The sequence below is a fragment of the Pantherophis guttatus genome, chromosome 8 (genome assembly GCF_059756535.1).
Source record: "Pantherophis guttatus breed Tessera chromosome 8, ASM5975653v1, whole genome shotgun sequence".
In the NCBI taxonomy this organism is placed as follows: Eukaryota; Metazoa; Chordata; class Lepidosauria; order Squamata; family Colubridae; genus Pantherophis; species Pantherophis guttatus.
This window is the reverse complement of record NC_142070.1, coordinates 63324962-63352366: the sequence shown is the minus strand read 5'-3', so window position 1 is coordinate 63352366 and position 27405 is coordinate 63324962. Positions and strand designations below refer to the sequence as shown.

General features: G+C 36.6%; 1 protein-coding gene across 4 annotated transcripts in view; it reads left to right on the top strand.

Moving 5' to 3' along the window:
• The window catches only part of GASK1B (golgi associated kinase 1B), a 36258-nt gene extending 9111 nt beyond the window's left edge, over positions 1 to 27147 (top strand). For 3 of the 4 annotated variants that reach the window (XM_034432860.3, XM_034432862.3, XM_087874874.1), the window contains 3 exons: positions 5132 to 5346; positions 7617 to 7843; positions 8710 to 11260. In XM_034432860.3, coding sequence (XP_034288751.1) covers positions 5132 to 5346; positions 7617 to 7843; positions 8710 to 8917 — 650 coding nt within the window. In that variant the 3' untranslated portion in view covers positions 8918 to 11260. Of the gene's footprint in view, positions 1 to 5131; positions 5347 to 7616; positions 7844 to 8709; positions 11261 to 26200 lie in introns of those variants that run through there. The other variant, XM_087874875.1, reaches the window with a different exon arrangement.
• The last annotated feature ends 258 nt before the right edge of the window (positions 27148 to 27405 follow it).

Here is a 27405-nt window from a genome sequence, read left to right as displayed (position 1 = left end):
CAGAAACTTGGGGGCTCCCTCTGTCCTCCCTACACAGATGTTTTCTGGAGGCTCGACGGGGAGACGCATAGCAGGGAAGGGGAGGGAGGGGGGAGGGGGTGTGGCGGGGGTTTGAGGCTGGTTTGGGGCTTCCTGCCCAAAGGAAGAAAGCGGCAAAGCCAGGAGCCACGCACACCCCCTGGATCCCTGCTGTGCAGTTCTCCCCCGCCTGCCAAGGGCAGGGGAATGATTAAATCCCCTGCTCTTCCAGGCGAAACACAGGAGGGCCGGCTATCCTTCCTCATGCCCGTTTCCGCCCCCCCGAAAGCTCCCCAGAGCCCTTTTTCTTCCAGAGGCCGAAATTTTCGTGTAGGCTCTGTGAAATGCCAGAGCGCCCACCTGGGAATCAAAGGTGGTGCTTGTCAAAGGCAACCCCGAGGCTCCAGTTGCCTCCATCTCCCACTCACCGACCGGATTCACATAGCGCCGGTTAGCGGCTGGTCTTTCTGACCTCGGGGCCCGTGGTAGCACTGGGCCAGGCACAATTCGGGCCAGGCGAGGGACGGAGGGTTCCCACTTGGCGGACCCAGGCAGCCTCGTTGCCAGGTGTTCTTTGGAAGGAGCCCTGAGAGCGGCTGGCGAGGGGGATGGGCAGCAGCGGCGGGTGAGGCTAGTTTGCAGGGTGGCCGGGGGAGGGGGAGGTCAGAGCCAGGCTCGGGCGGGCCCCACCCAGCCCTAGAAGTGCCGGCTCGAGGGCTTCCCGGCAGGGAGCTGGCTGCCTACCTGCCGAGCCTGGTGGCAGGATATGGCCCTGGGGCGTCTCTGCCTTCCAAATGCGCAGCTTCTTGGAAGCAATATGGAGAGTTTAAATATAAGGAGCAGAAATCTGTTGACCATAATCAGGGCTGGGAGGCTGCCATGTTGGTTTTATGTTCAGCAGATGGCGCTGTTTTTCAATGTTTTTCACTGTTTTTCAATGTTTTTCAATGTCTTTCAATGTTTTCCAATGTTTTTCATGTTTTTACCTGTCACAGGTGTGACATGTATATAATATAGGTATATATAAACACGCCCGTAGTTGAGTGCAAGGTTGTGTCAAAATTTGAAAGCAATCGGTGAAGAACTTTCAGAGATGTGCGGTTATGTACAAACGGACATTTACATTTTTATTTATATAGATTAGTTTTCTCTATAATTTTTCACTTATTTGGTTTAATGCACTGGCATGCCCACACCAATGCCTCTTAGAATCATACCAGAATGAGGGGCATCTACAATGGGCAAGGGCAAGAAGGCCATCTGATTAAAGTCCCAGCCCTTTGGGTCAAAGGGACAGGTCTTTGATCCATGGTCATATTCAGCCTCCTGCTCCGCTTGGTTCCCTGTTGCAAAAGGCGCTTTCTCTCCACTTCAGTTGTTCTGACTTCATTCATTTCTTCTGGTAGCATGGAAGGAGCCATGGGATAAGCTTGACTGGAGCTCACCTGAGACTATATTCACTCTGCCAAAAATGAGAGGGACTTCATCAGAATATAGTACTTGACTTCAAAGAAATCCCTACTCTCTCTTTCCAGTTTTAGAAAAAGTCAAATAATCCATTCGATGAAATTTGTCTTTTATTATTATAATAATATAATCTGGAATGTTAATATTTTTTTGAAGATCATAACACATTCTCTTTCAATTTCAGAGAAATTGGCCTGCCTATCTCACATTTACAATTTCTTATTCATCTGGGTCAGGAATTCGGCAATTGCTTTTGATTCATTTTGCATTTTTATTTTACTTATGTTGCTACCAAAATCTCTAATTCTGTGTTATTCTGTTAGAATAAAAGATACATTTGTTTTTTTCCCCTCATATTTTATACCTAAACTGCATACAAAACTACATACCTAAACTACATACAAAATACATTACTAGGAAAAACTGCATATAAAAATATATATGGATTGTTTATCAAAACAAACCCTAAGACATCCTTCCAAAAGGTTGAAGTTGTGGGGAACAAAGCAACTTGTTTTGTCCAACATTGCTATTTGTTGATGTACATTTTGGATTTGCATAAATTTCATTTTTTTCTTTTGTAATTTCCTAATCATGTTTAAATGAGATCTATATATAATGAACTATTAAACCAATAAAGCAAAAGACAGTTTGGGGAATCTTTATGGCACTTCAATAAAAAACAGATGGGAGTCCTCTGAAAGCCATTCTCCAACAAACTATAACTGTGTACCAGAATATACCAAATTTGCAGTTCTAATATTAGAAAGTGTAGGCAAGGCACTAAGTTGCTATGGAGACAGAAACCTTCAAAAGCAAAAATAGCTGGTATTTCATCAATGTGGTATTTATCTCCCAACTAGTCACTCCAGAGCATTTGCTGCTAACTTTGCATTATCACCTTCCCTGTCCCCGCCAGTTTTTCAAAGCCTGAGTAAAGTCTTTTTGGCTCCATTGTTGGCTACTTCTGAATTTAAAAGTCATGTAAGATACCATTCCTGCTCAGCAATTTAGAAGATAAAACCTAGGACCAGGCTTCCGTAGGATAAAAAAGATGTATTTTATATATTGAAAAGTTGAAGATGTTTAGGATAAGATAGACTTTTACTGTTTCCATCAATGTAATAAAAACACCTTTTCTTCTTAGGTCCAGGGACTCTCAAACAACAGATTTCTTGACTTTCTTATAGCATGGCTGACAATTGTGAGTGCTACCCAATGAGAAGACTGTACTAGAGCAGGGATGTTAAACTGACGGCCCGTGGGCCAGATGCGTCATACGCAGGTCATACCTACTCCAGCTCTGCAAAAGGAAAAAACATCACGAAGCATGATGGGCAATTAGCCAGTAGTTTTGTATGTGTTAATTCTTTTAGTTCTAAGTTCACTTTGTTCCCTCCAGCTGTTCATTCACAGCAATTTAGAAATCATTTGGTATTTAATGTGAGATATACACATAATTTCATTTGAAACTAAATGGCATTAGAGCAGAGGGTTGGAACTGGTTCTTTTTAGGTCCTTTCTAAGTATGTTAAATAATATGGTTGGATGGGGGAAGGAGGAGTCCATAGTAGCAATGGGAAGCCTGTTTTAGGCTTTTTGAAGATTTTGAAATACTCATTGTTATGGTAGACTAAATTTGCAGTCTGTTTCCCATGAATAACACTCATTTCCTGTACTTCACCTTCACTCCATTTTTCAAATGACATTTTTAAGGGATAAAAATAACACGTTAATTATCCATTCTTCCTCCCCTTTCCTTTTATCTAGAATGCATGGGTGGAAGGAGAAAAAAATAGGAAAACAGGAAGGGCTGGATAAATCAGCTTTTGTAAAGCAAAAATGGATATATGTGCTGAGAAAGCCATTTATGTTTGATTTGGAGGAGGGAAAAGGGTGAAGGTGTGTGAATATGTGATCACTAAATAAAGCAGAAACCAGAGGTTTCTATTTATTTAGCTTCTGAAATATGAGAATAGAGCAAAACTTGCATCTCCTCTTGCCATAAGAGATGAGCAAATCCAGCCATTTTTATTCTTCTCAGTTTCTTTTGTTTGGGAATTTGTCAGTATGGCTTACTATATTTCAATTTATAAATTTGGTTGTCCCATTCCCATCCAAATGTGAGATACTTCCTCTTTTTAAATGTATGTATTTGTACACTATGAACTCAGAAAAATTGACAATATACTGTAGAGTAATTGAATTTCTAGTTTATATATTGAATACAAAAATGCAATATGTTGTGTGGTGGTGTGAAATAAATTGTTCCAGGATGTAAGGTGTTTGTCTTAAACTGTCAATTGTCAATTAAATTGTCAATGCCAAGTGGTGTTCCAGGTGTTTTGAGTTTACATCCAAGGTGCCTATTGCAAACAAGACCCGGTGGGCCAGAGGTGGAGCTCTTGCCTCACAATCAGGAGGTTGTGAGTTTGATCCTAGGTAAAGGCAGATGTAGGGTCTCCTGCTTGGGCAAAGGGGATGGACTAGATGACCTGTAAGGTCCCTTCCAACTCTGTTAAATCTGTTTACTATTGGTACAATTTTTGCTTTCTTATTGCCACAGTCTTTCTAATTCTATTGTAGCTCTTTTTATTTTGTATTCTCTGCTACAGTTTCCAGGTTTTTTGTCTTTTTAATAATTGTTAAGTCTCTGGTCTTATGTGGCAGATGCTTATCTGTTTGAATTCTAAAGTCCCAAAATTAAAAAATAAATTCTTCATTTTTTATTAGTTTTCTATTGTGTGGTCCCAATTCTCTAGCCTGCAGGTAAATGCTATTTCTTGCAAATATTATTTATCATATTCAGCAATGGATGCAGATGGATGCAGATGTTCATCATATTGACCTGAACATGTCATACAGAGATAGGGCTTTGCAATACTTTGGATCTGCTATCCAAAGAGTGCTTTGAGTTGTGCAGGAATGTAAAAGAATTTTGATACCAGGAGAAGGCATAGCTGCTTTACACCGATGCTACTTCAAGCAACATCTTTAAAATAATGTGACTGAAATTATGCACGATCATTCTGCACACTAATTAGGCAGATTTGAACAGTTTTAATTTTTTGCATTCTCACTGTTGGTTCTCCTCTTTGAAAGTAGTAGAGCTACATATTTTATGCATATCTTTTTGCTAGAATTCTATCCATTTAAAAACTAAACATGCAAGACACTAATGTAAACTTATTTCTTATAGGTTGATATTCCCTGCTTGGTCATTCATAGTTACATTCTCATAAATAAATAAATATTGTTTTGCAATATTTGAATAAGCTACCGAGATTTGTATCAGGAGCAAATCGTCCAAACTATTTCTAATTTCAATAAATCTTCTCAAGCATCAGAGCTCTTTTTAAGCAGAGCACAATTGTAGGTAGAAGCCAGCTGGTATGGGAAACAATTAAAGTCTGGGCTTCTTCCTTGACTGAACTAGCTTCTTTAGATGTGGAATATAACCATATTAATTAAGGAAAATAAAATCATTTCCAGTTGGTTTTCATCTTACCACATCTGTAGTATGTCCCTTTACTAACATCTATTTTTAACTATATCGATTTGAGACAATATCTAAAGAATAGTCAAGGATTATAAGTCTAAATTTCACTGACAGTTCACGTTGGTATTCTAAATGTTTTTACTTGAGATGATGGACCACGCCCTGTCATTCTTTGGGATCCCTCCTTGACTCAGACAGACAACGAGACTCATTCTTCACTGAGACTCACCTGGGGAGACTACAGGAAGCAACTAAAGGAAAAGTGCTGGCAAAATGGTAAAGTACCCAAAGCAGAACGGGGATGTACCGATATCCATTACCATGAATGGTCCAAGATGGCACTTCTTGATTTTCTTTTACAGGTGAGAAAATTATATCCAAAGAGATGTGTTGGGAGCAGGGGTGGGTTGTACTTACCTTTACTACCGGTTCGCAACGGGGCCGCGTGCAGAAGCTCCCTGATGATGTCGGGGTTGGTGGGCAGAGCCTCCTGCCGGTTTTACTATCGGTTCTTGCAAACCGGTCCGAACTGGGGGCAACCCACCACTTGTTGAGAGTATGTCAATTGTTCAGCAACACATTTTTAAAGGAGCAAATCATTTTTTTTTATTTATGTGACCAACTCACAGTAATTCAAAACACTTGTGGTTATTACAAGAGAAATGGTAATGAGATGTAAGATTAAGTTTTAGAAGAGATGTTAAAATGGTGAACAATCTGTGGCCTAAAGTTCCATTGACCTACGAACCTTTATTTTATGGTACCACACATCTACCTCTAATTGCACTTCTGACATTTGATGGAGCTATTTCTTATTCAAAAATTGTAGGAGGTATCTGGGATGAACATTTTAGCCATTATTCAAGTTGTCTAAGTAATAGGTCAAATTATTCTATTCAGCTTTACTAATACCCTTCTGTCATGTGATTTGTTAATTAGGCTATCTCCAACTGGAATAAGTTCCAGGTGGAACTTATACCTATAAGTGTAATTGAACAGATCAATAGACTGTCTCTTTTGTGATTTGTGGCAATAGTGGCAAGTGGCAATAGTGGAGACACATGCCAACGAGTCCAGTTCTGTCCTTATGGCCTGCGGTGTTAAGAAGTAGTCCATGGAGTACGGAAAATAGCATGGCTACATAAAATCTAATAGAAAATCCATACTGCATTCATTTGAAAAATAAGCAGAAACATGTAGCTGGAAGAAACTGCTTCTTTTCCCCAGTTTAAACTGATCTTCTGTGTAGCTTAGAAAAAGTGCTTGTGTTTAAAAACTGGTCTACTACTATTTTTTAAAAAAAAAATCTAAATTGATATATGCAGTATAAGGTAATTTATGTAATGCCTGACTGATCCTTTACGAAGTCAAAAGGTGTAGAAGTGACCGGAGTATAGGGCATGTCTCTCAGTGGCCTGAAGAGGCCAATAATATTTGGGCAGACCTCAGCTTTTGAGCATATCATTCAGTGGTAGGATTCAAATTTTTTTACTATCGGTTCTGTGGGCGTGGCTTGGTGGGCGTGGCAGGGAAAGGATACTGTAAAATCTCCATTCCCACCCTACTCCAGGGGAAGGTTACTGCAAAATCTCCATTTCCTCCCGATCAGCGGGAACTCGGGAGGCAGAGAATAGATGGGGGCAGGGCCAGTCAGAGGTGGTATTTACCGGTTCTCCGAACTACTCAAATTTTCCTCTACCGGTTCTCCAGAACTGGTCAGAATCTGCTGAATATCACCTCTGATCTCTTTACAGGTAGTCCTCGATCTACTGGCAACCTTCCTGATGCCAATCCAATACTACACACTACATCACACTGGCTCTTATCTGGGCAGTGTTGATATGGATCCACTAATATAAAGTTGTGAACTGGCCAAATGGAGAAGGGTTAGGTGTGAAAAGAGTCTACAACATATTCATTTGGCTATAATGAGACAGATTAAGTGGTACTTGTCATAGCATTAATTCTGAATATAGATTACAGATAGTCCTCAATTTACAACAGTTCATTTAGTGACCGTTCGAAGTTACAGCGGCACTGAAAAAAGTGACATGACCATTTTTCACACTTACGACCATTGCAGCATCTCCATGGTCATGTGATCAAAATTCATATGCTTAGCAACTGACTCATATTTATCCCGTGTCATGGGGTTACCTTATGCGGCCTTTTGACAAGCAAAGCCAATTGAGAAGCCAGATTCACTTAACAACCATGTTACTAAAAAACTGCAGGGATTCACATAACAACTGTGACAAGAAAGGTTGTAAAATGGGGCATAATTCACTTAACAAATGTCTCTCTTAGCAGCAGAAATTTGGGGCTCAATTGGAGTCATTAAGTTGAGGGGTATCTGTATTCATATTGTTGTGCTAGCATTATAGACTGTGTCCATGAGGAAAAGAAGTGTCGGGAAAAGAGATAAATAAAACTGGGAGAGATTAATATAGATTTATGCTCCCTCTGCTGTGGCCATTATGATTAAGAGTTTCACCTTAATATTTTTTCATAGATCTGCAGTTGTGATGGTCCATGTCTATATACATTTTTTGTGGTGCCCCATAAACCTAAAAAGGAACTATTTATATGAGCCTATGATTCATGATGGTAATGAAACTTTATTCAATTTCAGATCTATCATCGCTTGGATAAGAACTGTTGTGGATTCAAACCACGCAAAGAGGATTCCTGTGTACAGAAAAGGCTAAATCGGCAATGTGATGACCAAGACAACATAGCGTTGACACACATTATTCAGAGAAAGGATGACCCAAGGCATTTGGTCTTTATACATAATAAAGGTTTCTTTGACAGAAGTGAAGATAATCTGGATTTCAAAATATTACAAGGCATTAATGAGTAAGTTCATTTTCTAGTAAAGGCATTTCAGATTTAAAATATGTTTCACACAATAGCAATAGCATTTAGACTTATATGCTGCTTAATAGTGCTTTACAGCACTCTCTGAATGGTTTACAAATGTCAGCATATTTTTCCTAACAATCTGGGTCCTCATTTTACTAATCTCAGAAAGATGGAGGGCTGAGTCAGGATTGAACTCCTGGCAATGTCAGAGTCAGCCTGCAATACTGCATTCTGACCACTGCACTGCCATGGCTCTTTCACAATTGCTTTACAATGGGGGGAGGGGAAACCACTGTTCCTGTAGCAGGGATAGTACACCATGCCATTAATCCTGACTGTGATATGGACCTGCTTGATTCCCAATATCTATTCAAATATCAGATATTCAGGATAATTAATATTCCAGCTTTCATGAAAACTTCAAGAGTTTTTAAATATATGGGAACCAGGATATAAAATCAAAGATCTGTGTAGCATTTAATGCCTGAAGAGAGATTGAGTGTCTGGAAAATTCACAGATATAAGAAGACATGGTTACCCTTGCCAGATCTTTTCCCTGAGGTGTCTCTCTGTATTCTGTTTAGTCACTGCTCTTTGCTGTCTTTGTTAACCTTCTGATGGTAAACTTTTCTACAAAGTGCTTCTTAACCTTGAGCCTATATTCATTTTACTTTATTTTTTAAAAATCAGGAACTCTTTCACCGATTTTACTATTTTACTACTGGCTTCTCATTCTCCATTAGATTTACCTGCTTTATATAGACTGCCATAAACTTGCCTCATTTATCATAATTTCACTATTACAAATGAAATAGCAATGCGGTGCTTAAATTAAATTTCATGGGTTTATTCAATTCCAGATTCCCCGAATCTGCTATTTCTGTGCTGAAAAGTCACCATTTGCGGGAAAAACTGCTTCAGTCATTGTTCCTGGACAGAATTTTTTGGGATAGCCAAGGAGGGCGTCAAGGCATTGAAAAGTTGATTGATGTTATAGAGCAGAGAGCCAAAATACTTCTCACCTACATTAATGCTCACGGAGCAAAAATATATCCAATGAATGAATGAGTCAGAAATCATTAAAGACAAACACACACTGATGAAAAAGTTCTTGATATATTTATGTTGTAATTCTATATACTTGGCTGAATACAAATTCAATGAAGTTTATGAGCTTATTTATAGATTTATTCTGACAAACATCAAATTATGTTGGGAATTAATTATCAGATTTCACATTTAAAAAATACATGTTGCTCTTAATATATATATATATATATACACACACACACACGCACGCACACACACACACACACACACATTGCTAATGGAATCCTAAGGTGTTTTTGTTTTATAAAAGCATCCTTATCTCCAGGGTTGTATATATTCAGATAATTGTATTCGGATATTGTATTCAGCAAAGAAGACTAGTTTTGCCTATTCTTCCCTAATCTCCAGTTACCTGAAAATGATACATCGACATTGCAGGATCCTGCTGAATAGAATGAGTTTTAATAGAGGAACACGGATAATTCCTAAAAGTCCTTGAAGATTTTCCTCTGTTTGTTTGATTTTATTGGGAATAAAATAAAACAATTGGAGAGAACATTAATAACAAATATTGCAACTTTCTATTAATTTCACTGAAACTGTTTTTATGATAGTTGCAAATACTTGCTTAATTAAAATGCAAATATAGAAGGGGTTTTGCTTTTTCCCAATGAAAATAATTGTCCTCAATTTATGGTGACATTTAAATTAAGCTCTAATATTGTTTAGTAAATTCACTAAATTCTTTCTTGTAATTAGAAAAATGTTATTAAATTTATAAACATATATGTCATAAACTAAATATATATCTAATGCAAATGTTAAAATATTTCTTTGTTTGAATGTTTGGATTAGTATGTGATCATAGCAGGTATCCACAATGTTCATTAGTTGGTTCAAACTGATATATGAAATATAGCTCCACTGCTACCATACATTCCTTCTGGGCTCACATTTTCCCGTTATAGGCATATAATAGAAAAATTACCAAGCCAAAAAAAAGGCATCTTTGCATTACAGCTGTTAGAACATTGCAGTGCCAATAGAATTACTGGCAGAATTCCCCTGACATCATTTAGACTATTCTTGAGTCCTGTGCAAGCAAAATAAAAATTTTTTTAAAAAAATCTTCCTCTGCGCTTTCTTACCTTGTTCTCTGGTGGTTTCAATTTCTTTTTTTAAACTGATATTATTATTAAAATAGGAAAAAGTGCCATAAAAGAACATTCTGCATATCTTTCCATAACTAAGTTCCTTTAACTAAGATTTTAGAAGCAAAGCTGCAGACCTCTGGAAAGATCTTCACACATTTGTAGTCATCCAAAATCATATATACTCACATTTTGACCAGCATTTTGTTCGTTTTGATATAAATTTTGAAATATTTTTGCATCAAATTGAATGAGAATGATAAAAGAACAAACAATTGTTTCTTGAATATATTTTGAAAGTTGTGTTTTTAGATCAAACATGACCAGAAATTTCACCAATGAAATAAAGTTTTCAGTGTGCAAAACAAAGACCATTGTAACTTTAGACTATTTAACTTGCCCCCTTGCATTCTGAAATAGTATAATTATTCTTTCCACTAATATATTCCAAGAACATTAATGAAAAACAAACCTTTTTTCCAAAAAAGTTTTTATTTTTATTTCTCATAAACATATTTACATGTACAGTACAGTACAGAAATAAAAACAAAAACTTTTTTTGAAAAAAACAAACCTATAAGGGTTCAAAATATTATTATTTGCATGGAGGTTTTATGCCAAATGTTAGTGTTATTCCATTAAAAAGTTGGAGACAAATCATCCTGAGCCCCTGCCAGCAGATTTTTGCCTTGGCTTTTTAAATTCATTATGTTAAATGAATTTTAAAAAGTGTTTATATTAGTTAAACACTTTTACAAAATAAAAGTGGCTACCAAAGAAATTTTGAAATATATTGACTGATTAGCAGTAGAATTTTCTATTATAGATGCCCATCTTATAGAGAAACAGTAGTCCTCATGACTTAATATGGTAATGTAGTCATATATGTTTGCAAATGGTTGATCCCTTTTAACTATGCATGGAATTTCACTGATTTGATGAATCAGCTGGAATGAGTGGGAACACCTACACAGAAAAGAAATTGATTGAATCAACAAGACAGCATAAAACCAACCTTTTTATACTGCTTTATCATAACATTCTGAGTATCTTCATTTGTCTTGTCCTTTTAGTATGTTAAAGTATACCAATTGCTATCTTTAATCATACACCGTCAGAAAAGTTACACTGAATGTAAATACTAAATAACTCATGTAAAAAGTATGCTCTTTCTTTCTGAAATAAAATGTTTTGTCCCCTCATCTATAAATGGAAGTCTGTGTTTCAACTATATTCTGAGCAGTTGCTGAACCAGAATAGTGTCTCTATTTATATTTATTTGTATATTTATTTCTTCTCCTTTTCCATGAATTTTTGGATGGACAAAAATACTATACTATATTAACTCCCATTATTTGAAAACAATAATAACACTGACTTCCACTAAAAAGAATATTCCTACGTATTCATGATGACATAAAAAGAACTTACATTTGATTCTAGAATAAGATAAGAGTGCTTATCTTATGTTCTTTGCTGAGTGAAACGTCTTGATTAGAATTTTTATTATGAGCAATTTTCTGCCAGTGGGAACTGCATCATCTGTTTAATAGCACAATCAAATTGATGGACCATCCAGTTATTAAATTTCCTATTTAGATCTCAACACCCATTTTGGTGGGCAAGAATGAAGTTGGAGCAGGCTTAGAACTACAGCATTACTGTATGTTTTCATGCTTAGTAACAACTTGAATTTATTTTAAAGCATAGACAATCTTAACTTCTTCGTTTAGCCTATCTAAAAAAAATGGTCCATCACAATTCAAGATAAAAAACGAAGAGAAGATTTAAAATTATTTGCACAATTGTGATTCTGTATTATAGGTTATAGGTTATAATTGTTCATTACACTTGTCCTAAAAATCTACTAATATGTAGAAGGAAAAGCATTATAAAATATGAACTAGAGCAGCAAATAAAATATTTTCCTGCTACCTTAAAAGTTGCTTGTTACCCATTGTTGAACAATCAATTAGCATTAGAGGTAGATCTACCACATCTACCTTTTCTCCTCAATAAAGGCCCAGAATATTCTGTCTAAAACGATTGCCTTTAAAAGCCAGTATAGTGGATTGATTAAGCTGTTTGACTAGGAATAAGAAATTGAGATTCAAGTCCATTCTCAGCCGCTGGGTGACTGTGCTAATCACTCTTTCTCAGCCTAATATATCCCAATAAGAACAGCATATTGATAAGTTATTAGGAAGTTTTTTCTTTGCCTAAATTACATTATGATGTGATGTTCCAGTGTGTGTACATTGTGTGTGTACATTTTGCCTTCTTTTTCTCAATGGAATCCAAGATTTAAAATAAAAACAAAGAACCAAACATAAGCATACTTAGAAAGTTATTATGTGACCTTCTAACATTGTGCCAAGATCATGATTCCTTTTGAAGTCAAGATTCTATTGTATTGTCAAACTAGCAATAAAGTCAAGGAGATGAGTTAAAGAAGGTGCTATGCAGTAAGGATGCTGACACTGCACAACAGTCCCAATTGTCCCCAGAATCCCCTAGAGTCCAACTTTACAAATAGAATCTTACATCAGTTACTTGTGAGAAAGAGCCTCTGAATGTCACCAGGATATCCCAAGTGACCATAGCAATTCCACTATCACTGTCCTGGGCTCTTGGTTGATGCCACACCCAATCCCAAATGGGCACAGCTTCAAAAGGGAACCCGCAACTCTCAACACCCACAAGGTCTCGGTACTGGACAGTTTTCAGTCAAAGTTCAAGCAGGGCTATCTTACCAAGATGGCAGTGGTCATGCTTGTAGATGACTTCTGAATAAGCTGGGATGATAGTTTATTTATTTATTTTATTTATTTATTTGTCAAGTACGTATTAGATAATATATATCTAATTAGTATAAGCATGAATTGAATACATAAAATGAATACAAATAAAGGGAACATTAGGACAGGGATGGTAGGCATGCTGATAAACTCCACACAAAACGGGAAAGTCATGCAGATTAAGTTTATTCTTTAGGCATTCTCAATAATTTACAATACTGCTGAGATTCATCTGAGGCTCAATTCATAATCTGATCCCATTAAACCTAGGTGAAAAGAGGTGCATCTTTCCTTATGCTGAGAGGCTGTCATTAGGTTCCTTTGTTAGAATTCAAAATGACCGCTGGTCTGCATGGAACATTTACCCAGCAGAGCTATAACTCAGTGGCCAATCAATAATGCAGATGTGACCACATGATATTAAGACTACATTTCCCAGAGATCAATCTCTTAAGGAGATACGTTCTTAATCCAAGCTAAATATCCCTCTAGTCAGCACACTCCCACCCTGTAATTATAAAATTCCATTATTAACTAACTAATTAACTGAGGTAAACAAAAGCATAGCATAAAGCAATGCAAACTTAACTATCTAATTGACTAAGGTAAACAAAGGCATAGCATCAAACAATGCAAACAATGAGGTAGACACAAAGCATGCAAAGCTTGAGGTTCAATCTCCAAGTTTGGTCTTCCTTAGTAGCAGAACCAGATTGGTGATTGGCCTGGTGTAGAGCTTCTTGGCAGAAGTCTGCGGGTCACGGCATGATGTATCTATCTTGTCCCTTCTGGATCACTCGTCAGCTTTCAGTATGATCAACTACAATATCCTTCTGGACCAGCTTTGGGTTTGGAGTGGGAGGCACTGTTTGTAATGTTGTTCCTCTTTCCTCAGCAGTTGCTTGTGGCAGGGGGAAGGAGAGGGAAAGATTAACTAGTAAAAGAGCCTGAGTGGCACAGCAGACTAATGCTACTGTTAAAGGTAGTATTTAGCTTCCAGCTGCCTGCAATTACTGCGAGTTCAATTCTCACCAGGCTCAAGGTTGACTCAGCCTTCCATCCTTTCTAAGGTAGGTAAAATGAGGACCTGGTTTGTGGGGGCAATAAGCTGATTTTGTATAAAATATACAAAAGTATGAAGGCTATTGCTTAACGCATTGTAAGCCGCCCTGAGTCTCTGGAAAAGGGTGGCATATAAATCAAAATTAAAAAAACAAAAACAAAACCCTAGTACCCTGCAATATTGGTGCTTCAGGGAGTTGATGTCTCAATATTGTGTTTTAATATCTACATGAAATTTCTGGAAGAGGTTATTCGATGACATGGGTGCAATATCCCCAGTATATTATGATACCACCAGGCTGATCAGACAATACAATTTTAGTGCTTTTGTACCTGGAGTCTGTAAGAGGCTGGTTAGCAAGATAGAGCAACTGGATTTTTGACCACCCCTGGATCTGGTGAGGTGTCATCTTTGATTCTTGAGAGGGTAGCACTTCCTTTGAACAGAACTGGCACAGAATTTGGGGGCCTTCTGGACTCACGGATGCAGTTCAAGGAACAGGTGGCAGCTGTGGCTAGAGAGGCACTGCACTAATTCATTTTATGAACCACTTGTACCCATTCCTGAACTATGAAGCTCTGTTTACTGTCACTTATGCCTTGGTCACTTTCCAAGGTTTGATTATTGCAACATGGGCTACATGGGCTGCCCTTAATAACTAGTAGTTATAATTCTCTAAAATGTGGTAGCATGTTTAAAATTCTGGTTATCATCTTTAAAACCCTATGGTATGGGGAGAGATTATATGGAAGATTTTCTCCCTTTGAGGGTATATATTTGGCCACTAGCTCAGATAAAGTAGGGTTACTTCAGATGTCCTTTCCCTTAAATGTTGTCATCTAGGAAGTGTGCCTTCTCTGTAGCTGCCCCTATTGTGGGATACCCACTCCTGAAATCCAGCTAATCCTTACCTTTCTAGCAACAAAGAACTGGCCCCAAGGTTGTGTTAAATTAGGTTGGAACCCAATAAATGTGAATGTTCTGAGAACTAAAGAAGCTTCTTGAATGAGAAGCAAAACATTTTCAAAGTCCAGTCTTTTGAAAAAAACATCTTTAGGAAAATCATGATCTGGATGATTGAGAACCTCCATAGACCTTGGGGGAATTTGCTTCTTTATTTGACAAAGTGCAGTTCATTTTAGGATTGATGTTAATTGAACCATCTGTCTTATTAGTTGGCTGTGAAGTCAGTGAATATGAAGAAGGGCTTGTCTACCCACTCATTTAGATAAATGTTGTACCAAAAATGCCTGTAGATGTATTATCTTTTCCTCCCTGTTCTTCATGGTAGCTATGCAATCTGCTTCTAGATTCACAGATTCTTCTTCACTATCATTAGATGAACACTGTGAAACAGTTTTTCTTGAGGAATAAGAGCTGCTTACAAAATATACATATTAGGGAATTTAATTGTGATAGAAAAAAGAGATGTAACAAACAAAATGAATGCTGCATGTTCTTTCTCCCTAAGTTTTTGGATATGTTTAGCTTTCAAAATGTACAAACATAGATATTTACATTCTTAGATTACTCATTATAAATGAGTTATTTGTATTCACATATTCATGCTTTTCACTCTTCTTTAGCCAACATATACTTTGTGAGGAAGTATATTGATTTGTATTTATATTAATCTCTCTCTCTCTCCCTCCCTCCTTCTCTCCCTCTCTCTTGTATCTATATCTATTCCTTCTTTCTCAAGATCAACTGTCATTTTTAATGAAGTAACATTTTGTAATTCATATGCTGAAGGAAAAATAAGAAACCAATATAGTTCCAAGACATCTTCATCATATTTCTAAATATTAATACACATGCATTTATTAAAGTTCCACTTGCAAGGAAGAAAATTAGGCAGCGTTATTACTATGAAGCTCAACTATTTGTTAATTCAACAGTCTTATTATTTGGTTTGGGGTTTTGGAATAGACACCTTCATACCCAAGATTAAAGCTGACAATCCTGAAATAAATTTAGCAATATAATAAAATGGAATGGTTAATCTCATGAATGTTTCCTTACACTGCAATAATTTGGGAAGTATTTTATTGGAAGAAGCTGAGTCTCTGCATTCAACTCCCCAAACACACTAAACTGGGTCTTCTGAATACATACAAATTAAGACAAATTTGATTTCACTGAGCCAAACACAGCTGGCATGATTACACAGGCATCAACAGTTAGCCTTGATGACATCAAAATATGAAAGATCTTTTATTGCAACATTACACACAAATACATAAGGGAGGAGTTTGTGTTGTGACAAGGCAATGTCTTCTATACAAGCTGTAGTAATTTACTTTCATTAGAAAGCACTAAAGTGTGATGAATTAATCCATCTTGAGGGATGCATTATTATTTAAATTTTTATTTTATAAAATCCTAGCAGTTTTAACTAAGAAACACTTACACCCCCCCCCAAAGCCCTCAAATACAGAGGAAATTATCAAATTATATATTTGTAGCCCAGCTATTTTGTTGGGTTTTGTTCTGTATTCCTCAAAGATCTTAAAACAATTCTGAAAAAAGCTCAGACTTCAGAATCAGTTAAGTGTGAGTGCATGGCAGACATACAAAAGACTCAAAGATGTTTGGCAGTTTACTGTTTAAAATTGCTGGAGGCTGCTTTCCTCTGAACTACTCTAAACATCTGGGTATTTTTGGAAGGGAACAAGCCACGTGAAAAGAGTAAATGATACATTTAGAAACATGGGAAGCTGCCTTACACTGATTCAGATCATTGATCAATTTGACAAGTATTTCTCACAGAGATAGTAGCATGCCAGAATTTCAGGCACAAGTTGCCTGAAAGTCTTCTCTGGAAATGCCAGAAATTGAAACCAGGAGCCTTCTGCATGCAAACCCTTAAAATCATCTCCCAATCTTTATGGATCAAGTCTGATGTAAGAAGGAATTACATCCTTTATTCTGTCCTATAAATTTTTTTATCCAGACAAAAGTATTATTAGGTCAAGCTGCAGAATAGTAACTACTTCTGTTATGGCAATCAGGTAAAACATCTTGCTAAAGAGGCAGAGAATATATACAATATATTCACCTCTTGAAGTATGGGTATGATAATACAGAAATAGCAAAAAACAAGTTCATAAAGCATTGTTAATCCTTGCTGTTGCTGAGTAAATTGTTTATATTAACTGTATTTATTATTCCAACCATTGTGGTTATTAAAGCAATCATAGTCTAAGATTTTCAAAAATTACTGTATTCATAGGAAAGTTAATTGCATGCTGAAATTTATGAATCCATAACCTGAAACATTCATTTGCATTTTATCCCAGTATAAATTTAAACCAATGATGGCTTATGAAATGTTCATAGTCTAATTAGGAGACCACCATAGCCATATTCCCAGGAGTTGGAACAATGTTCATGTTAGAGTTTGCAAAATCCAACCAGCACACAAGTAAATAATTCAGCAGGATTCATTTATAGAAGAAACTTCTTTATATACAATAATATAAAGCATGATGCATGTATACAATATCCATGCAGCAGAAACCAGAACCAGAACTCAGTATCCAGAAGCACAGAATCACAGAATCTATAATCCAAGGACAAACTAACTCTTATATACAGACCAGTTAAACTAAGCCACGCTCAGGCTCTGAGCCGTCTCCCATGGCTCATAACAGATCCTGTTTCTTAAGTCACCAAATAGTTCCCATTGGCTGACTTGTTGTTATGGCTATTTAAGCTCATAATTTTTTATACAGACAGTTCATTTCTTCTAAGCTAAAGGATTTTTTAACAATATGAATGGCTCTTTTAGGCCTTCCAGAAAAGCCTTTCAAAGGAATTTCTATTATAACGATTGTATTTATATTAAAATTACTCAACAATATACAATCCTTTCTTTTTCTACAGAGAAAGAGCTTAAAAGGACCTAAGAAACAGTAGGACTTTCAGTTATCATTGACCCAACATTTCTTGTTTATGAAAACTGACTCCATTCCCTCCCCACTCCAGGGGAAGTACAAAATCCCCATTTCCTCCTGATCAGCTGGGACTTGGGAGGCAGAGAATAGAGGGGAGGGGGGTCAGTCAGAGGTGGTATTTACCGGTTCTCCAAACTACTCAAGGTTTCCGCTACTGGTTCTCCAGAACTGGTCAGAACCTGCTGAAACCCACGTCTGGTATGGCATATTGATCTTATTTGTCATGTCAGTGTTTTTTGCATGGAGAATGAATTTCGGTTCCCAAACTTTTCTTCGTTCTTGCACTTTATAAAAAGGATTGTTTTGTTTGTTAGTGAATAAAAACACTGTGATGCCCATGAGACTGGAAAATAGGAAATAAAGTCAAATCTTTGATCATACTCAAAAACAACTAAAGGATATTTAACCTACTGTTTATTAAAATACTCTCAACTGTCCAAATCCCCAGGCCTGGCTAACACAGAAGCAAACATGTTCTGGAACCGTAGAATTAGGGTTTATTCAGGCCAGAGCCCTGGCACAAATTGAGTACGTAACAGTAGCAGTCTGTTGTAAAGTCAGCGGGACCACATCCCCTCAGCCCCACCCACTCAACCACCACCCGGCATTGGCATCCAGTTCCTTTGCAGCAAGCAACTCGGTAATCTCCCATCATCTGGTGCCCCGGTCCGTAATTTATTTATTTATTTAATATCTTCTCACAAAGTTGCTAATAACATTTACAAGTTTATTTTGTAAATATTTATTTTGTAAATATTTGTTTCCGATGATTTGTAGTTTCCAACCTTCAAAATCCCAACTTTTTTTTTTTTAATTTGATTTATATGCCGCCCTTCTCCGGAGACTCAGGGCGGCTTACAATGCATTAAGCAATAGCCTTCATACTTTTGTATATTTATACAAAGTCAGCTTATTGCCCCCACAAACTGGGTCCTCATTTCACCTACCTTAGAAAGGATGGAAGGCTGAGTCAACCTTGAGCCTTGGAGAGATTCGAACCAGCAGTAATTGCAGGCAGCTGTGTTAATAACAGGGTGCTTAGACCACTGTACTATCAAGGCTCTTATCACATTGTTTTAATTCTGAATGCAAAAACATGGTTAGTTTTCTCATGGGAAGAATTCTTATATTTAATTTCAAAGTGTTATTAAAACCATGTGGACCCTTAATCCACTTATAACTTTCTAAAATCAACACTTTGTTTTGTTTTAATTCTGAATTTTTAAACTTGTACTTAAAAATTCTTCTGAAAAGGATTAAAAAAAAACTTATCCAGTGAATATCATGAAACCTGTTGTTCTGGAGATTCTCAATATTTAAAAAGCAATAAACTATTAATTCCAAAATGATTAAGAAATGAGGATCAGTTTTTAATCTGTGATAAGTCTCCATCTTCTTTTGGTATGAGGGTGATATTTGCTTCCATCCAGGATTTTGATATTTTAACTTTTAGTAAGACTTTATTGTAAACTTCCAGGAGTAATAGTCCCAGGGAATCTGGTAGTTGTTTATAGAATTCTGCCGGTAGGCCATCTGGTCCTGGAGGTTTATTCTTCTTCTGTCTCTTAATTGCCTCTGTTAATTCAAACATTGTTATCCTTTCATTTAGTGTAAATCTTATTTCTTCAAGAACTTTAGGCAACCTGGCCTCTTCTAGGTATCGTTTTATTTTATCCTCTGATAGTTCCTCTTGGTCATACAGATTTTCATAGTAGTTCTGGATTATTATTTTTTTTTGCTGTCATTTTGATGCTGTAGTATACCTTTCTCGTCTATCAAGCTTTGTATCTGTTTTTTTTTCTTTTTCTTTTTTTAGTTATATGCCAACTATCTTCCTGGTTTATTAGCATTTTCAAAAAAGTTTTGTTTTATACTCTTAATTTTACGTGATAGTTCTTCTTTTTCGAGTAAGCTCAGTTTGTGTTTTATTATTTCCATTTGATTTTTTAGCTTCTTTTCTTGTGGGTTTTTCTGCGATTCCAGTTCTAATCTGCTGTACTCTCCCTCCAGTATTTTTTTGATGTTGCTTCTTTTCTTCAGTTTTCCTTCCTATATAAGAAATAGCTAGTCATTGGAAGTATGCCTTCGCTGTGTCCCATACATTTTGTAATGAGGTCTCTTCCTTTCTATTTTCTTTGAAGAAGAATGTCATTTCTTTTTCTATTGTTTGTATGAATTTCTTGTCTTTTAATATGGATTGATTCAACATCCATCTCACTTTTTTCTTATATCCTTTCCATTTAATCCTGACTAAGTTGTGGTCTGTCCATATATTTGGTTCTATTTCTATTTCCTGTACATTAGTACTTAGTTCTGATGTCATCCATGCCATGTCTATCCTTGACCAGGATTGATGGCTATTTGAGTAATATTTATATTGGTTTTTCTCCGGATTTCTTTCTGTCCATATATCTTGGATGTTCATTTCCTCCACCAGCTTAAAGAAAGACTTTGGTAGGGTTTTCCTTGCATTTTTATTTATTTTACTGCTTCTGTGATCTAGCTTTACATCTGTGATTGCATTAAAATCTCCTATTAGACAAATATTTTCATAGTCCAGTTCTGCAATTTTCTCCTGGAGTTTCCCAGAAGAAAAATCTTCTTGCTTATTGTTTGGTGCATATATTACTGTCAAGAGTACCTGTTTGTGGTTTATTGTTACTTCCACCATTAATATTCTCCCTTCTTTGTCTGCGTATATAGATTTGGCTTGTATTGTTTCTTTGATGTATAAGACCACCCCGCTTTTCTTTTGTTGTGCCAACGAAAAATAAGTTTCCCAAATTTGGGGTATTCTACGAGTTTATTATATTGTCTTTTGATATGTACTTCTTATAAGCAAATTATGTCTAAGTCCATTTTTTGCAGTTTTGTAAAGAGTCTTCTCCTTTTCATGGGAGAATTTAATCCATTAATGTTAATTGATAGTAGGTTTGTTTCTTCTTTCATTGTGTCACTTATAAGTGGGTTTTGTCGTTCTAGTTCCTCTTGTTTCTCTCTGCCCCTTTGTTCTTGTTCCTTCTCGTTCTGCTCGTCTCTTTTGTTGAACTTCACTTCCTTCTTGTTGCTTAGCCATAATTTCATCTGTCATTAATTCCTCTTGTCCTCTATTTTCTACTTCCTCTCTTCTTGCTTGTTGCTCCTGTGGCTTAAAGTAATAATTATAGAATTCATATGCACTATCTAGAGAGTCCAGTTTGTGTCTTCTATTATTCCAGATAACCAAAATTCTCTCTGGTATCAGCCATCTAAAATTTATTTGGTGTTTGATCAACTGTCCTGTCAGAAATTGATACTGCTTCCGCAGGTCTCTAACTCTTCTGGGTACTTGTTTTAGAACAACAATCTCTCTTCCTTTATCTTTCAGGATTTCCTCTTTTATTTTTTTAAGGATTTCTCCTCTTATTGTTTTTTTCATGAATCTTACATGTACCTCCCTTGTTCTTTTGTTCTTTTTGTTCTTTTTAGTTTTTTTAAGTTAGTGTGAATTCTGAACACTTTGTCTATCTCTGCCCTCATCTCATGTGTTGTTATCTGTAATATTTGAGCCAATAGATCTACCATCAACTCAGCTATGTTTTCTTCTTTCCCTTCCTTGATATTCTGAAACCTCAAGAAGTGTTCAGCCTTTTACATTTGCAACTGGATTACAGTTCCTTCGAGTTCTTTATTGGCCTGTATTAGTCTCTGATTCATTTCCTCCATTTTTTTCCCTACTTGTTCTGACTTTTCTTCAATTATTTTAATCTTTTCTTCATTTTTCCCAGTTCCCTGTTTTTCATCCATACTTTGCATTTTCCCCTTAATCTCTCCCATCTCAGTTCTCATCTCACCTATCTCCGTCTTTATTTCATTATGGTTCTTGGTTATGGCCACTTGTAGCGATTGGAACAATGTTTGCATATCTTTTTGAATTGTATTCATTTTTTCCTGTTAAATTAAGCTTTCTATTGAACTTTGACTTGAAGGGCTTGATGTTGCTGATGATGGGGCGGATGATGGGGCAGATGATGGGTGCTGATCCAGTTTTTCCCCCTAATTTAGATAGGTTTGAATTTGACATTTTGAACTTTATCAATATATCAGCAACTTTAGATAAGGTGCCTCACCACCCTTCAAATTATTCCCAGATTCTCCACTCTCTCTTTGTGCCCTTTTTAATATTAACCAGTAATGCTCTTTCCCCCACTCTGTAATTATTTATTAACTATTAGAATGGAAGAGGAGCAAGTAAAAGAAACTATGATAGTGTGGGCTAAAATTTTTGGGTATTCCATAGAATTGGACAAATGGCAAAAGTTGTGGGACAGAAATTATAAATTGACAACGTCCACTGCATATAAAGAAAACTTATACAAAATATTTTATAGATGGCACTTCCCCCTAGCACAATTAGCTAGAATGTTTAAAAATATGTCTGCCAAGTGTTGGAAGTGCAACCAAATCCTGTATTATCACATGTGGTGGACATGTCCGAAAACAAAAAAAATACTGGACCAGAATACACACCTGGCTAGAAAAGATGATAAAGGAACATATAGCTCTAAAACCAGAAACATTTCTGTTGGGCATTATACCAGACAAATACAGTAATAGAAATGCATACTTAATAATGCATGTGTTAACAGTGGCCAGAATCGTGTTCGCACAACTTTGGAAGGGCGAGGAAATCCCCACAGAAGAAAAGATAATAACAAAAAGTTTAGAATGTGCAGAAATGAATAAACTAACTTTTGAAATTAAAGAAAAGGAAGACACTGAATATTTTGAGGTATGGGATCTGTTTTATCGATGGTTGGATGAGAGAAAGAGGAGTTAGAACTTCGAAAATTTCAAGAGAAAGATTAATTTTATTATTAGGGTTGTTTACTGTAACTTATTAATTTTAATTAATTTTGATTAGTATTAACAACTAATATGTATTATTATGAGGGAAAAGCACTGTTATTATGAGATTACTATTGGAAAATGCTATTATTGTTACTATGATGATATTGATATTGTTACTCAAAAGAATTGTAACTAGACAACACACTGTTTATATGGATTTTGAACATGTTGCTCTTTTTATCTATATTAATAAAAAAAAGGGGGGGGGGAAGAAATGAGGATCAGACAAACTTTATGCTCTCATTATGCTATGAGCTTTGAAGGAATCCCTGACTCCCAGATACTCAACTAACAAGCAGATTGCAAAAACATCAGCTTTAGCCACCTATTCACAAGGAGCCACTGTTTGGAGTATATGTGGATGATCTCACTATTTGCCCTTTATCCATAGATATTTCAGTGGCTTGGATTTCACTTCTGGTGAACAATTTCAGCTGTAATGTCATCTCTATTTCTTCAGGGATGTCTTTGTTTCACCATGTCCTCACCAAAAGTCCCATTCATGCTGATTAATTTGCTAAACCACTTCTGCCCTGAAAATGATAGATTTTAGTCTTTTGCAAGAGAAGGCATAGTTATATTTCTATATTCACAGCAGGATGAGGTGCATTAATTGAATTTGGTAATAATGAAATTGTAAAGATTGCTTTTTTGGCCTATATTCAAAAAGTAGTTTATCTGATGAATTTTGAGAGCAACATAGTTCTACTTCTTATTTCTTACATTAATTTTCCACTGTCTCATGAATTTCCTGTACATGTTGTACAGTACATTATTTCCAATCAGCTATTTTTGTTCTTGCAAAACTACTGCTGGTTATTTCCCTGATATTGAACTGCAAGGGAATAAACAGCTCAGCATGGAATGAGCCTAACTAATTTCAGTAAGAAAGCAATTACTTCTAGTTGTTCTCCTGAGTGAGAAGCAAAAGCTGAAACAAGGGACACAAAAGTTTATGGGGCTTTCAGAAGGAAACTGCAAATGGCTTATTATGAGCATTTCAGTTGCTAATATGGAACAAGTACTTTATATTAATGTGGTATCATTTATCTATATGAAATGCGTCATACGTGAAACAGACAATAGTGCATATTCTCTAACTCTGTGCCCTGATTCATATTTTGTACTTCTATGCTAGCATTCACCAGCTCATGAATAGGATTAAGCCCCAGAATAGTGTTGGAAGAAAAATCCAATCTGGTTCCAAGCCATGAGAAAGGCGCTGTAAATAAAATGGAGGCTGGCTGCAGGAAAGGAGGCCCCTGTTTATTTGGATGCCAGAAATTTAGTGACAGCAGCATGTTTTTGGGGTGGCTGACAAAATGGGGTTGAGAACTTGAGATAGGTGGGCTTTTATACATTCTTTGGGGCCTGGTGATTGAGATGCCTGATCCTGTGCAAGAACATGTCCTTTAATATTCTAATGGCTCTTCCAAGATTCCTATGGAGTCACGGCTGGCTCTACAGGCAAAAGGAGAAATGCAAATCCTAGGTGTTTGTCTGAATTAATATTGTCAACTTTTGGCTTACCTAATTGTGTTGCTTATCTGGAGTCTCTGTTTGCTCTTTGCTTATGAATAGAGTTGCCCAATCTTTCTGAATGGGTACAAATCTCCATTCCTAAAGACTTCAGGCTTCTGAGGCTGTTTTCCTGTAGCAGGAAGACTTGAGCTGCTTTCTGCCTTTTAAGAACATATTTCTCCTCTCCTCCTTTAGGAGAAATATAACATTCTGCCTCTTTTAATATTTCCCAAAATATTTCATTCTCTAGATGAGGGGGGGGGAGGTATTCCCACAATTGGGAATAAGAATCTCCCCCCCCCCCTCTTATATTAAGTGACCTAGAAAATTTCATAGCTTAGAAAAGGGTTTCTGGATTGAAACAACTCTATTCTTCAGTGTTTTGTGGCAACTTAGTCAAAAACTACACAAGGACACATGATGCGTATTCAAATTATAATTTGGGCTGCCTTCTGCTCAGTCAACTTTTCTATCCTATCTACCTCTATAAGTGGTCCTGATATGTGCACAAAAAGTAATTATGCAAGACAGACAACTAGACAAGATCAACACCAAGTCAGTGTTGCTGTTCCTGGACTATGCACTAAAAACAACAACAACAACAACAACAAAATATAAAAAAGTTTAGGATAAAATTTAGAGTAGATATCATTACTACCTCCTAGCATCTGATTACCTAGCGATAGGAGCAGCTTTGAAGGAATATGCTGTCTTGGAATTAAAATCAAGATACAACCTGATAAGATATGCCCGTTTTAATTTCATTTCCTGGGCAACTTTAAAGGATCAGTATACTTTTTACATTACTGGTATTTTATGTTTTTGAAATTTCTTGCAGAGCATATTTTATATTCTGAACAGCTACAAATTTTTCTGTGTTTATTGCTGAAGAAATAAACCCTAATGTTTTTTTCAGGTCTATGGGGGAATTGAGCAAACCCTACATCTCTTAACACAGCACAGAACAAACTGTACTGCCTTATTTGAAATAGGATGATGGAAATATTTTGTGAAGAACCTAACAGCATACCAGAAAAATATGTACAAGACAAGGCAGGAAGGAAAATCTGGATACTGTTGGCCATTGTTCTGGTTTTTTAGTCATATTGACTAATGACTTTTTTTCACCCTGTGCTTACACTTACAGTAAAGAAAAAACAAAACCCAATAAGGTGGCATACATTATTTATGTAAATACATATATTTCCAATATAATAAATTATTTAGCAACAGATTTCAGTTGATCTTGTTTCCAATTTTCTGTGATACCTATTTTTGTCCACAGTTTTCCTCAATACAGTTGAATATATTTTGTAAATGATACAATGATGCTTTTCATCCACATTTTGTGAAAATATCAGCTGACATAAAACTGTCATTGAGTCAAATAGATAAGCAATAAAAAGTACAATGTGTGATTTTGAGTCAGTGTTGACTCTTGGTGACTGCGGACTGCCTGCAGTTTTCTTGGCAAGACTTCAGAAGTGGTCTGCCATTGCCTGCTTCCTAGAACTGATAGAGAGTAGCTGGCACAAGGTCACCCAATTGGCTATATCCTTAAGTGGAACTAGAACTCACAGTCTCCCAGTTTCTAACCTACTGCCTTACTGTTGCACCAGTCCTGCCTACTGCCTTGACTATTGCACCAAAGCAGCACACACACATGTATAAATATATATGCTATGTGTGTGTGCGTGTCTCTGGGTATAAAAAGGTAAAGGTTGCCCTGTCAATCGTGTCTGACTCTAGGGCATGGTGCTCATCTCAGTTTCTTGGCCGAGGGAGCCAGTGTTGTCTGAAGACAATTTTTGTGGTCATGTGGCCAGCATGGCTATATGGCAAAGGTGCACAGATTGCTGTTACCTTCCCACTGAAGTGATCCCTATTAATCTACTTATATTTGCATGATTTCAAACTGCTAGGTGGGCAGAAGCTGAGGCAAGTAGAACATAGAATAACAGTGTTGGAGGGAACCTTGAAGGTCATCTAATCCGACTTCCTGCTTGATCAAGAGAATCTATGCCACTTCAGACAAATGGCTGTTCAGTCTCTTCTTGAAAGCCTCCAGTGATGGGGAACCCACAACTTCTGAAGGCAAGCTATTCCACTGAGAGCTCATCCTGTTGCACAGAGCTCAGGTCTCAAACCTGGACTGTTTCCTCTCCAGCTGACAAGGTCAGTGTCTTTAACTGCTGAGCCATCGTGGTGTGTGTGTGTATATGTGTGTGTGTGTGTGTGTGTGTGTGTGTGTGTGTGTGTGTGTGTATCACACAGTTGTTTTTATTTTTTATTTTTGTCAGGCATTTGAAGGCTGTCACTTTTTTCTTCTTTAGCATTAGGCATATAAAATGGACTGTGCTGCCATAATTCCATGCACAAGAAGTGCATTTATACAAATGCAACCCATTTTCACACAGAGACCACATTCCTTATCCCATAACATTATGGAACACTATTTTTTTATAACATTCCATATAAAGAATGCTTGTTCAGCCGTAATTCATCAGATCTAATTTTTTCTTGCATAGCTGTGGACATCTGTTATACATAACAAGGATTCATAAATCTGAGAAGAGACAAAGATAAATGAATAGTGTCAGAATTCACATAAGAGGGGGAAGCATTGGGAGAAAAACGTGCATTTCCCAGAACTGAGTACTTTAGGTCATTGCATGTGTATTGACCCATATTTCTGAAATGATGGATACAATCTAAAGATCTATTTTGTTAAATAGGATTTCTATTTATCAAAAACTTAGAAATAATATGGTAGAAAAGATAGGAAGCTTGTTGATCTTCTGCCTACAAAAGGACATAGTTCATTTCATATAGACACCACTGAGATGTTGGTCTATTAAAAAAAAGAAAATATCTAGATCATATTTTATGGATTAATAGAAATCAGAAATAAGCAGACTAAAAAGAAGTGATGTATCCAGAACAAGAAAAACATTCAGAGAAAGAGACAGGCAAAGGATGGGAGTGTAGATAGAGACTGTGCACTTTATAGCATATCCTGTTTTCCCACTGCCTCACATTGTAATTGCCAACCTGTCTCCTTACTTGGAATGAGCTTCATATTGGAAAAAAATTGAATTTTCCACTTCAACATTCTTGCATAATTCAG